Consider the following 13,677-nt stretch of genomic DNA (forward strand, 5'->3'; position numbering starts at 1 on the left):
GCCAGCAACTTGTCCTTAAAATTTGTATACCATCTGGCCAAGAAAAATGTTTTTTAACTCTGTTAATACATGACATGGTTAAAGTACCTGCCAGTATTAATGCAAAAAATGCTATCTTTAAGCATGGCAAAAACTATCCTGTAGGACAGGAACTATCCCTCCCAAAAATAAATAAACACTAAAATGTTCCTCTCCACCAGGCATTAAATGGTCCTTTACACCAAGCTGTAACTACCCCATAAGAACAGATGCACACTAACTCATTAACATTTGCACTGTTTGCCCCTTCATGCACAATTCATACCAGAGATTGTCTCTTTGTCCTTTTGTCGCTTGATCAGCATGCTGCTCTGTGCTGCCAGCTGGACTGTGGGGCTTCTCCCTGGAGGACTTTGGACCTGAATGGTGACCACATGCCACACTCTGACTACAAGTCTGGTTTAAAGGCTGGTTATTACAAGGACGGGATTTGGGAGGTGTTGAAGTGTTGCTGGCATGTGGAGGAGGCTGTGCACGGCTGTAAAGCTTCCTTAGAGGACCATGTCTTCTTTCTAAAACCAAACAAAACAACATACCGTTAGAGTAGTATGACCCTTTTATTTATATATAGTATCATACTCATAGAAGGAAAGATGCTCAGTTCTTACAATAATTTCACAGCCACCACTCCTGTATACATTTAGTGCCTGTTCAATAATGAGACTCCTACAAAATTTCCAATGTGCCATTTGTACAATATTACCATTTGTCTCCCAGACTTCGCACTGCTAGATATTTTATTGTGGAGAAATAAATGAAACAGAAACTAAGGAACAAATTAAGTGATAGACACAAGAAACAAACCATTTTAATACAATCAAATTTGATCTGCAGATCAATAAAACTATAAAAAACATTAATAAGAAGCTTGGCTCATTATATAGAAGCAAACCCTTTCTAACTACATTAGAGAGGACTGCAATCGCCTGCTCACAGCTATTCTCTACCCTTCTATATGTCTCCCCCATACTCTCCAATTTGAGCAAAACTGAACTTAGTAAGCTCTCGCACTGTTACAACCATATTGCCAGATTTGCCATAGGCTCAACATATAGGACACATTGCATAGGTTACAGGTTGGTACTGGGCTATCTGCCCGAAGGCCCAGCCACGTTGTGTGGTATTCACCGCCCCTTTAGTAGTTCCCTGGACCCTTGTACTAGCAGCTGGTACCCTTGGCCCCTATCTAGTAGTGCTGTTGGTGTGATCCCTGGTGTGAACTTTCTGTTACCCATCCACTCATCAAGGTTCCTCTTGAAGAGTGATAGTGAGGGGCACTGTCTTATGTAGATAGGGACCCTGTTCCATAGTAAGGGAAGTCTCTGCGAAGGAAATCTATCCCTCCAGCATGTTCTATTCAATGTTGTGTTGAGGTTTATATCCCTAGAGCGTGTAGCTCGAGTAGATTTGGTTTTGCTAAGATGGAGCATGTTCAACAATTCTGGGTTGGACATGGCGCTGTACGTTAGACAGAGATCGCCTCTGAGAAAGCGGTATGCAACAGAGAACAGTCTTAGCTTTTTCAATCGTGCTGCAAAGGGCAACTGTATGAGGCCAGTAATCCTCTTGGTTAGGTACCTCTGTGGTCTCTCCAGCTGCTGGAGATGTCAAGCCAGGCACATTCCAATTGGTGCATTGTACTCAATAATGGGTCTGATGAGGGAAGAGTAGAGGGGCACCATTACATCCTTAGATCTTGATGCGAATCCTTTCGTGATCAGATAGGTCACATAGAAAGATTTTCTAACCACTTTGGCAACATGGTTATCAAAGGAAAGCTGACTATCTACTTGGGTCCCTAGATCCCTTATTTCTTCTTCAGATTTCAGGGGATTACCTCCTATGTTGTAGGTTGTGGGTACTCTGTTTTTTTCCAAAGGGAATTACTATGCATTTTTTTGCATTTAGCTTGAGACCATGGCTTTGACACCATGCATCAGTCTCATTTAGGCCCTTCTGGAGGATCTCCATGTCGGCCGGAGACTCTATTATAGCACCCAGTTTGCAGTCGTCTGCAAACTTAGTCAGCCACAGCCCTTCCGTGCTTGCCTGTACTTCTGAGAAGTATATGCCAAACAGGAGGGGCCCCAGGACAGAGCCCTGAGGCACACCACTCGTTACTGGTCTGGATTCGGACATAGATCCCGCTACTCTTACTTTATGGGATCTGTCTGAGAGCCAGTTTGCGATCCATCTTGTGACGTAAGGGTTTATGCCCAGGCTGGTGAGCTTATCAATAATACCTGAATGGGGAATGGTGTCAAATGCTTTAGCAAAGTCAAGGTAAGCAGTGTGTACCTCCTTCCCCTTATCTATAGCCTGAGTAACTGTCTCAAAGAAATCCACCAGGTTCAGGAGGCATGATCTGCCCTTGATGAAGCCGAACTGTGTGGGGTCCAGCGACTGGAGGTCCCCAATCTCTCCATTTATGAGTTCCATAATGATTCGCTCCATAGCCTTACAGATCAGACTAGTCAGGCTTATTGGTCGGTAGTTCCCAGGGTCAGCTGTAGCCTCACCCTTGTGTAGCGGGACCATCATTGCCGTGCGCCATTCTATGGGCACATATCCTGTGGAGAGGCTGAGACTGAACAGTGTATTAAGATGCGGGGTTAATTCCTTTTGGAGCTCGCGTATGACACAGCCTGGGACACCATCTGGTCCCATGAAGGCAGTGTTTTTAGCTTTAGATAGAGCCTTGTTAACCAACGTATCAGTAATAATTGGACTTGCACAATCCCCTGGAATGATAATAGGCCCTGTAGGTGGTGGGGGGGAGAAATTTGCACTGAACCTGTCAGCCAAGATGTTGGCAATGTCAGAAGGGTCAGTGTATTTTGTTCCATTTTGTACTAGCTCAGAACAGACCTGAGCGTTGCCATTTAGGTTTTTGACGTAGCCATAGAAGGCCTTATGGTTATCCTTGACAACTTTCTTTTCAAAATTAGCTTTAATTGACTTGATGAGGGCCCTCAATTTCTTACTAATGCTGATTCAGGAATGATTTTTCTACTTGAGATTTGGCCTTTTTTTGTATAAGTCTCCTCCTTTTATTGTAAAGTTTGCTTATGGCCGGGGTCCACCAGACTGGTTTCTTCTTGCTTGAGGAAGGAGTCTTGGTTTTATTTAGGATAGCACGGTCCATGCAATCCTGAAGATGCATATAGAGTGCCTTGGTGTAGGCTTCCGCATCCTGGATATCATTATCCTTCTGCAAGAGAATAGTGAAGCTTTCCACTTCGGATGCAAGTAGTTTGAAGTTTGCTTTGGAAAGGTTTTTGACTATGGTTTCTTTGACTGGGGGAGGTGGAGGGGTGAGGATGTCCAGGGTTATCAGTTTGTGGTCGTCTCTGACCAAGGAGGGAGTGATAACGGGTGTGGTACAATGGGCGCCCATATTGGTGATGATTAAATCCAATATGTTGTCCCCTCTAGTGGGGGAACATACTAGTTTTTCAAGGGCATTTGAATTTATAAATTCTATGAATCGCTGAGCATAGCAGTTGGAACACTGGTAGTTCGCCCAGTCTATACCAGGGTAGTTGAAATCACCCAAGATTATGGTGTTGGGTAGGACCTTTACATTTTCCAACGTCTCAAGGAATGCAGAGTGAGCATCTTGGGACATGGTGGGTGATCTATAACCGGCTATGACTTGAAATGTGGTTTTGCCTGCTGATAGTTGCGCACGGATGATCTCTGGAGCATCATGCTGCGCTACTAACCAGGAGATATGGGTATCCTTGATGAATATGGATACACCTCCGCCCTTTGTACTGCGATCCGGTAACTGAGGCCGGAAGGTATGACATGAATTGTAACCTGGCAGTGTTGGGGTGCTCTCTTGAGCCTTGAACCAGGTTTCCGTCACTGCACAAACATCGATTTTCTCCATGCTGATGAGAGCTTTGAGTGTGTGCATTTTGCGGTTGAGACTTCTGGCATTGAGTGGCATTACCCTTAGTTTTTGGTTACCTGCGCTGATTACAGTGGCTGGTTTGTCCTTTGAGCCTTGGCTAAAAAAGGCACTATGGGGACGGCAAGAGCCTTGGCCAGTATTCGAAAACCTAGAGGTGACAGGTGCAACCCATCTCTGGCAAAACAGCGAGGCTTGTCTATCATGTCATCCCAGGCAGACAGACACTGGATTCCCTTAGAATGACACCAGAAGCTTAGCCAATTGTTGAAATTGATCATTTTGTCTTTGTATTGTGGTATCATTCTAGGTGAAGGTAGTATGCTACTCAAGGTCACTGTCAAAACCTCTGTTTTCTCGAGTGGCTAGAACTGCCTAGCCTACCTTTGTTCAATCAGCTTATAGCAGCACACAAAATTCTGTACCACCCTGAAAATATTCCAGCACTCAAAATTATCATAAAGCCATACAGTAATTCAAGGCAACCACAATCATCCAATAAACTGTTGGTCTAAACCCACAAAGCCATTAACTCAGCCAGCGACTCCCCGTTTGCCAACGTCGTTGGTAAAACTTGGAATTCACTTCCATCTAACCTTACCCTCGAACCTTCTTTAAGTGTCTTCAAAAAACGCCTCAAACAGTATTTTAAAAGCACTGGCTTTGTCCCTGTACTAAACCCTGATTAATCACTACTTATTCAATGCCTTATTTAAATTAATATTGCATGCATCTCTTGCTCATAATAGCTTGCTGCAACCTGTTGTTTTTGTATATTATTACACACTGTGTATATTGTGAGTACCTACTAGAGGGCTTTGTAAATATGTTTGACTCATATCTATTATGTTCTATCTGTGTTATCTGGAGCTTTTCTCTCCAGGCCTCTGCTGAAAATAGACATATATCCAGTCGGACTATCTCGGTCAACAAATGTAAAATAAATAAATTATACAAGGATGGCTGTTGAAGCAGAACTACAGTAGTACTACCCAAAACACTGACTACGGATTTCTAAGCAGTGTATCCCTAGTAGCACCAAGATGCAGAAGTTATACCCACTTGCAATTGCAGCAGGGAAACAAACTTAACTCAGCTCAATGTTTATTATAGTGCTGTGGCACAAATCACATTAGAAAACAACTGAAATTCAAGCAAACAAATATTAAAAGTTAGGAAGTAATTAAAATATGTACTAAAAATAAATGTGAAACAAAGACTATCAACAAATAAATTGAAAACTAATATACAACATTCCATTATAGAATGTGGCACATTATACAGCACAAGGCACTCAATATCAAAGTCTGAATAAAAAAGAAATGAAAGAAAAAACAAGAAACTCGACAGCTGAGAAAGTTTGTAGGGAACCACACCGCAAATCTGAATGTACAGTTTAAAAGTAGCCTGCCATAAAAACAGTGTTTAAAAAAAAAAGCCACAACCCCAACCAGAAAGCCCACACTGTTACCTATTTTTAAAGAGGTAAGAGGGAGTGACAAAATGCTTGAATAATTTACATCACTGTCAATAATAAATAGCAACAAAACATTTTCCACAATGCAGGAACACACGCACATACAATAAATTTAAATATGATTCTACAATAAATTTATGCCACCAAAAATAAGGTATTAAATGTAATTAGCATACACTATAAAAATACATGCAAAAATAAAATAGTGTATGGTCAACTCAGACCATCCAAGATGCCCTCTATAACATCAACTCTCACCAACAGGCCATCATACTGTAATTGCAAAAAGACACATTACTGTTGCTCAAGCTCAATTATTGCACACATTTTATTTTATTTAACTTATCTATTCTTTGCTCACTGGGTTAGTCCCACTAGGCTAGGAGCCTCTTTTCAGGGGGGAGACCAGAGATGGTACTTATACTAAGGGAAATATGATCAGGCAACCTCCCCTACTCTTCGATAACTGCCATGGGATCTTTTACATCCACTTAAGCTACAACCAACTCTGGCAGATGAGGCCTTGGTTTAACATCTCATTTGAAGGATGATGCACTCAGGAGTGCAGCACCCTTTTATGCTGCACTGCAGTGGCAGCTATCAATCTACCTAGTGTGGGAACAGAACCCACAGTTTTCTGCACCAAAGGAGAGTATGATGCCTGCTGGCATCGCTAACAAAAACAGATAAAAAAATATTACTCGTAAATACAATATTTACTAAATTAAATATAAATTATTTAAATATATTTTAATATATGTAACTATATAAAAATTAAAAATATTACACATATTACTTCTGTATATCATTCAAATACTACTAGTGGTCACAATGAGTCACTTGGTGTCTCTCTTACAAGAACTGCCTATAGCACATTCAAACTCAAATCAAAATAAACATAGCAAATTAAATGAAACAATATCGCACAAAACTACCAAAAGGTTACTACAACACAGTCCACACTATAGCAAATGCAACACAAGAAACTGTAAACAATAAACGAGAAAACAGCAGAAAATCAGTGCAAGCCCAGTGTAGAAAATGGACTCTTGGTAGAAAATAGTACATACAGTGCACAGTGTCTACAGATGAGTGCCAGTGTCACAATGGTAAAAGATGATACTCATTAATATAACTATAGCCAATTCTTAGGTGACACAGATGTGTTACCCTTCTTCTGGATCAGTGCAGTTACAGATGCTTCTCTCTAGGTGCTACAGTTTATGGTCAAAATGAATGAGGAAGTACTTAAAGGATCGTGAATGTTAAGCAGCAGTTTGCCTCACATGATGCAGCAGGTCACATAACAACTACAGGAACTACCAGAACAGTGGCTGTCATGCGCCAGAAATCACAAACAGATGAACAGTAAAGCTAATAAAACTGCATAAAGAAAGTGTGTGTGTGTGTGTGTGGGGGGGGGGTGAATAGAGCTCAGGAAATGACGTGATAAACAACTGTCTGTACTCTACTACTAGTAAAATCGGGCCAGCTCACTGCCAATTTCTGCATTTTAACAAGCAAGGCAAAGAAACTAGGATGGGGCAGCCAAATGGACTGCAAGCAACAAAATATCCTAAAAAATCAGATTCTGCAAGCATGCAACTGTCAGATGGCTCCATAACTGATGCCTGACTTGGATACTACCATTCTATGTGGACACATGAACACATTCAGCTCCTGATTTAGCCAAATATGCAAGTATCTGACATCAGACAGAAGTGCAAATCAGTGTAGCTAAGCAGGTGAACACTGCAGCCTGAGCTTCATGCTCTGGACTAAAACAGCATTCTTCAGTTTCGCTGGAAGAGAGGTCCGAATGGAGAGATGAAAAGTCAGCAAGCAAAGAAGAGTAGTATTGCTGAGAGTGAATTCATCCTCAAGTCTTGGTGAGTACCTTCACGAGGTGGACCCCGTTTTCACAAAATCTCACCAAGGTGACACTACTATATATAGACTGCATTTACACAGCATATATCATGGACAGAAGTAAGTCAAAAACTAAAAAAAGATAGCTGGGTGCACAAGACCCAAGGGAAAAAAGTGTCCAATCCTGGTAGGTGCACTGGTGCCAGGACTGTAAAAGATGACAGTGTAGAATCCTCAAAACATGGAAACACTCCTACAATGGGGCCAGGACAGGCCCAGGGCGAGGATGGCCCCCATATTGTAGAAGGAAGTAGTAGTCCACAAAAACTGATAGGTCAAAGAAGAGCCATAAAGACGATAAAGTGGACTATTAATGATAAGAAAGAAATTATGTATTTTTACTACTGTGCAAAAAGCCTAGAATTTCCAGACACAAGATATACAAAATGATTAAGTGAGAAATTAGAGGAAAGACAAATACTTCCGCAATAAAAATTGTCAGAAGCTTCAAATGAAAATTTGTGTTGATTAAATACAACAGATTTGTGAAAAACAGTATATAGATCAAGAAACCTTGATCTGTTTGGAAAAAGAAGCATCTGAAGACGTGCAAAAATATAAACAACAAAACTAAGAGATATTTGAAAAGTATAAAAAAGAACTATGGACATGGGAAAGAAAGAGAGATTTGATATGGTGCAATATTTATGCAAAGAAGAAATCAAAACTAACCAATACAAAAAGAGCAGCACCAAAGACATTTGAAGAGAAATACAGGCAAAGGAATCCGGACATGGAAAACTTTACAACACAGAAAATAAGAAGACAAAGTGGAAAAGTAGAAAAGGGATTAGTAATGAAGAAGTTAAAGAAATAGAAACTGAGGTTATGACGTACCTGAAAAGTGAAAGATTCAGTGTAGAAAATCTAATTCAGAAAGCACCACAACAAGAGAGAGTAATGGATATCCAAATTAAGGGGGAAACCAGTGGAATAGGAAGCAATTGGTCAGGTGCCATATGAAGAGAATTTGAAGCCTTCCACAGGAAACCAGTATAAAAATTCACTTGAAGCTAAACAGCAAGGGAAGGAACAGGAAACTGGAAACTCTGATGCAGTTAATGTTGAGAAGTGATAGGTTAGTGAGTTCCCAAATGACAGAGCTACGGATGGCACAGGATGAAATTGAAGAGAACATGCTACAGGAAGATGCTACAGAATCTATAGAATGCCCACAGGAATTGGAAAACAAGGGATATGCCCTCAGTTTGGAAGAAAATGAGCTAAGAGAAGAGTTGCTCGATTTAATAGACATAGATAGGTATATCAAGATCAATGAAAGAAATAGGCTGCAGAAGGTTAATAAAACCCAAAAAGTCAGAAGTCTGATAAAACAAATGAACACAGTAATTAGGACTGTCTATAGAGATCCATGCGATATAAGAAAAGTAAACAGAATATATTACTGCTGCTAAATTAATAACTGATAAAGTTTTACTACAAGAACACAGGGTAACAAGGGAAAGGAAGGGGAGAAATCGAACACCATCATGGAAATATCGAATAAAGAAAAGTATAAAGCAGCTAAGACAAGAAATGTCACTGATAGAAGACTACAGAAGAGGGAAAAGATCAACAAAAATACTAAGAAGGATAAATGTGATAAAAGCAATACACAGTATTGGAACATACCAGGGTCTAATAATGCAGTATCGCAAACAAACTAAAAATTTCAGCACAGGTAGAAAAACTTAGAAGATACGAAGATAAATACAAAGGAAAAGTACAAAATAAGCAATTCATTGATGACCCAAAAAAGGTTTATAGAGAATTGGAAAATAAGGTAAAAGGAATTGAAAGGCTGCCTAAAAAAAAGAAGAAAGAGATATATTTTGGAAAAGTATCTATGAAGATCCTGTTGAACATAAAGATGCTAAATGGATAGAAGAAGTAAAAGAACGAATAAGGGGGTTAAAGGTACAGGATATGAAATGGGATCAAGTAACATCCAGAGAGATTGAAACAAAGTTAAGAAAAGCCTGTAATTGGAAAACCCCAGGCCCAGATGCAGTACCTAACTTTTGCCTGAAAGTATTAACATCTTTACACAAAGACTTAGCCATGAGTAAGACCCATTTATATGCACACCCCAGACCACAGGAAAACCAATGCTCCTACTTAAGAGTGAACCTGCAAGCTACCCTAAAAATTATAGACCAATAACTTGACTTCCAACGACATATAAACTATACAAACGAATTGATGCTGACAGAGTTTATAGTCATTCAAAAGAAAACTCAATTATGGCAGTAGAACAAAAGGGCAATAAAAGAAAGTCATATGGAACAAAGGATCATTTGTTGTTAAATAAAGTCAGTCATAGTGGAGAACTGTAAAAAAGGGAAGAATCTAAGTATGGCACAGACTGAATACAAAAAAGCATTTGATGGCATCCCACATTCATGGATAAAAAAGTGCTTATAAATGTATAAGATACACCCTACACTGTTCGACTATATTACAGTGACCATGAAAGAGTGGCAGATCACTTTGCAATTAAGCTATGATAAAGGACAAATTATTATCCCAGGGAAAAAAATTCAAAGAGGGATATTTCAGGGTGACTTGTCACCACTGCTATTCTGCCTTGTCCTTAGCCCATTAAACTGTTTACTTAACAGTTTAGACCATTGGTATAATTTGGCTCCTAGAAAACAACAAAGTGTAAAGACTTCCCATCTTCTCTTTGTTGATGATTTAAAACTGTATAGCTCATCAGATGAGGAACTGAAAGCACAACTGCAAGTTGTCATAACCTTTTCAGATGATATAAAAATGTTATTTGGTCTTCAAAAATGTGCAAAAGCAACCATTAAAGCAGGAAAACTAATGCCAGGAAAACATCAGTTTGTGACAAGAATGTGATATAAAAGAACTTGAGCAAGGAGGAGTGTATAAATATTTGGGAATTGAAGGATCAACAATAAAACATGAACAAATGCAAATAATAAGGGATATTTAAGAAGACTTAAATTAATCCTGAAAACAGCACTGACACCTAGGAACAAAATGCAAGCTATAAACCAATTTGCTATTCCCGTCCTAATTTACAGTTTTTGAGTGATTGGCCTGCCCCAAAACATGCTGGATAGATTAGACAGGAAAACAAGAAGGATGCTTCATGCTCACCAAATGATTTACAAAAATCAGTGTATACCAAGATTATATACTCCCCATTCCAAAGGAGGGATGGGCCTCCTTGAAACTGATTATATATACAGATCAGCAATTGTGGGACTCCACACATATCTGCCGACCTGGCAAGACCCACATGTAGTGAAAGTGTTGAAACATAAGGAGAATAAATCTAAGATGACTTCTCTGGTTAATTTAACAGAAGCATATTGGCATCAAGCAAGAATAGAAATCAAACCATAAGCAAATAAAAATCAGGCAGCAACTGAATGTGCCAAAAAACAAAAGAAAGAATATAAAGTGATGGACCAGATGAGAAGACAAGAAATGTGGAAAAAGTATAAATATGGTTTCAAATATAGAAAACTTCTGGAAGAACCTCATGTTGATCAGGAACGAACGCAGGAATTGTTAAGGAGAGACTAATTCAAACCAAGAGATGAAAGGTTAACATTGGTGGCCCATGACTGTGGGCTACGTACACGTTGGTTTATGAAGTCCGTTGAACATGTGAGAGAAACAGACAAATGCAGGTTTTGTAAAACAGAATTGGAAACAGTTGCACACCTTGTTGCTGGTTGCGACATATTAATGGCAGAAGGACTGTATACTGAAAGACATAATAATATGGCGAGACTGTTGCACTGGGGATTGTGCAAACATGGTATTGAAGTGGCCGAAAAACACTGGAAACATGAGCCACAAAGCATCATAGAAAATGAAGAAGTCTACATCACATGGGATCATCCATTACCAACAGTTCAAAAGATAAATGCTAGAAAACTGGAGACAACGTCATTATTTTGGATTACTTCAGCCAGCAAACATCAATGACAAACCAGAATTAATCTGGCACACAGACAAACCTATACAAATAATAGTGACACAGACAGACAGTATGACAATATATGTAGTGAGTTACATGTTGAATTGCAATCAGATCAGCTAGTAGGCCTTTTCTGATAGGCTCAGACTGACACCTCAGTGAATGGAATAGCAGTGGCACAGCAACCATCAACTGTGAAAGTTAAGGAAATTCACGGAATACTTTCACTGCTAATCCAGGCTGTACTCATCTAGTAAAGCACTACATGCACAAAGGAACCCAAAGGCAAGTCAAACAGCCTTCTTACAATGTGCCAGAGCAAGGCAAGCAAATCATGCAGGAAGAACTGTAGGAGATGCAGAGTCTGTGTATAATCCAGGAGTCCAACAATCAGTGGGTATCAACTATGGTGCTGAAGTCAAAAAAGGCTGAAAGCATTAGGTTCTGTGGGGGCTACAGGAAAATAGTCACACAGGCGCAGATGTGTATACATGCTTGGTACAGGTGAAGCTTTACAGTAGGTTGGTGCAGTTAAAGATCTGCCCACTACTTGCCTGACTAAGCAACACTGACAAATAGCTTTCACACCAGCAGCAAGGGACAGCTCAGGATTTGTTACTTCATTTATGTCTTTTCTTATTGAGTGAAACAACACCGGGGTTACCTGAAAACATCAAAATGCTCTCTGGGATGAAGACTGCCCCAGCAAGTTTCAAGAGGTTGGCAGATCACATCCTAGCAGGTGCTGGAGAATATGATTTTGCTTATACAAATAATACTACATATTTTAGCTAGTCCTGGCAAAAAACATGAACAACTTTTCATAGAAATGCTAAGGAGATTAAAAAGGGTTGAGCTAGCTTGTCTGTGTTTATTACCTTACAATATTTTGTTAACCAGCCTTCATCCCCAGATTTTTTGCAAGAATGCTATTTGTTATTAGCTATTTTGCCTCCCTCCCACAAAGGAGTTGTAGGGAGATTAGTACTGGAAAATGTTTCTTTTGATACATGTGAGTGAGTTATAGGGCTACTCTGGTCTCAATCAGTTGTGATCAAGCTTTTGTTGAATAAGTATCTCTTGATAACTCAAAGAGGAAGCTACTACATATAATGCATATCTGCATGTATATACATATGCATACTACATATAACATACACATGTATAGAAGTATTTGTACATGCATACTACACAATGTGCACATGCATAGATGTATATTTATATGCACATTATGTATAATGTACATGTTTACATGTACACGCATACTACATATGATATACACAAGTACAGATGTATATGCACACTACATATAGCATACACATGTATAGCTGTACAGGTATATGCATGCTACACATAACGTACACATGTATAAATGTATACGTATATACATCCTATACATAACGTACACATGTACAGATGCGTATGTATATACATACCACATATAGGTTCATAGGTTTATACTAGGCTATCTGCCCTAAGGCATTTATAAGCCTAGCCCAAATTTTTGTGGCTTACGCCACCCCTTATATGAAAAAATACTGTGCCCATTAGTTTGTTGTGCCTCTGTCCAGCAGTGACACAGAGATGATTCCCGGGGTAAACCTACGATCTCCCATCCACAGGTCAAGATTTCTCTTGAACAGAGCCAGCGAGGTGCTCTGCCTCACATGGACCAGGATTTTATTCCACAGCATAGGGAGTCTCTGAGTGATAAATCTATCCCTCCAGCACGTCCTATTTATATCCGTGCTAAGGTTTAAGTCGCTTGCTCTAGTAGTTTTGGTGGATTTGGATTTTTTGAGGTGGAGCATATCCATTAATTCCAGGTTGGACATGGCCTTGTATGTCAGGCACATGTCACCTCTGAGCAGACTGTATGCAACTGAATAGAGCTGGAGTTTCTTCAATCTGGCAATATATAATATAATATATATATTCAATATAACGTACACGTTTATATATATATATATATATATATATAAATATATATACACTACATATAATGTACACATGTACAGAGGAATATGCATACTACATATAATGTATAGATGAATACACGTTACACAATGTACACATGAATAAATGTATATATATATATATATATATATATATATATATTATATACAATGTACACACATGCAGATGTACAAGTATATACATACTATATATAATGTATATATGTATAGATGTATACGTATATGCATACACAAGTTTTTCTTACTGATGGAATAAACTTACCTGTGAAGACATCAGAGTGCCCTAAAAGTCACCACCATCCTACTACCAAAAGATAAGGTACATTACAAACACTGTTCTATGACAGCACCTTGTAATCTTCACATCAGTAGGAACATT

The 13,677-nt window shown here is 39.2% G+C and overlaps 1 protein-coding gene across 3 annotated transcripts in view; it reads right to left on the bottom strand.

The window, feature by feature from the left end:
* The window catches only part of ATXN7L2 (ataxin 7 like 2), a 326,007-nt gene that overhangs the window by 207,040 nt on the left and 105,290 nt on the right, over positions 1 to 13,677 (bottom strand). For all 3 annotated transcript variants that reach the window (XM_044076878.1, XM_044076879.1, XM_044076880.1), the window contains exon 4: positions 305 to 551. In XM_044076878.1, the coding sequence (XP_043932813.1) occupies positions 305 to 551 (247 nt within the window). The remainder of the gene's footprint in view (positions 1 to 304; positions 552 to 13,677) is intronic.

This window comes from Protopterus annectens, chromosome 7.part0 (assembly GCF_019279795.1).
Source record: "Protopterus annectens isolate FY-2018-M chromosome 7.part0, PAN1.0, whole genome shotgun sequence".
Lineage (NCBI taxonomy): Eukaryota > Metazoa > Chordata > Ceratodontiformes > Protopteridae > Protopterus > Protopterus annectens.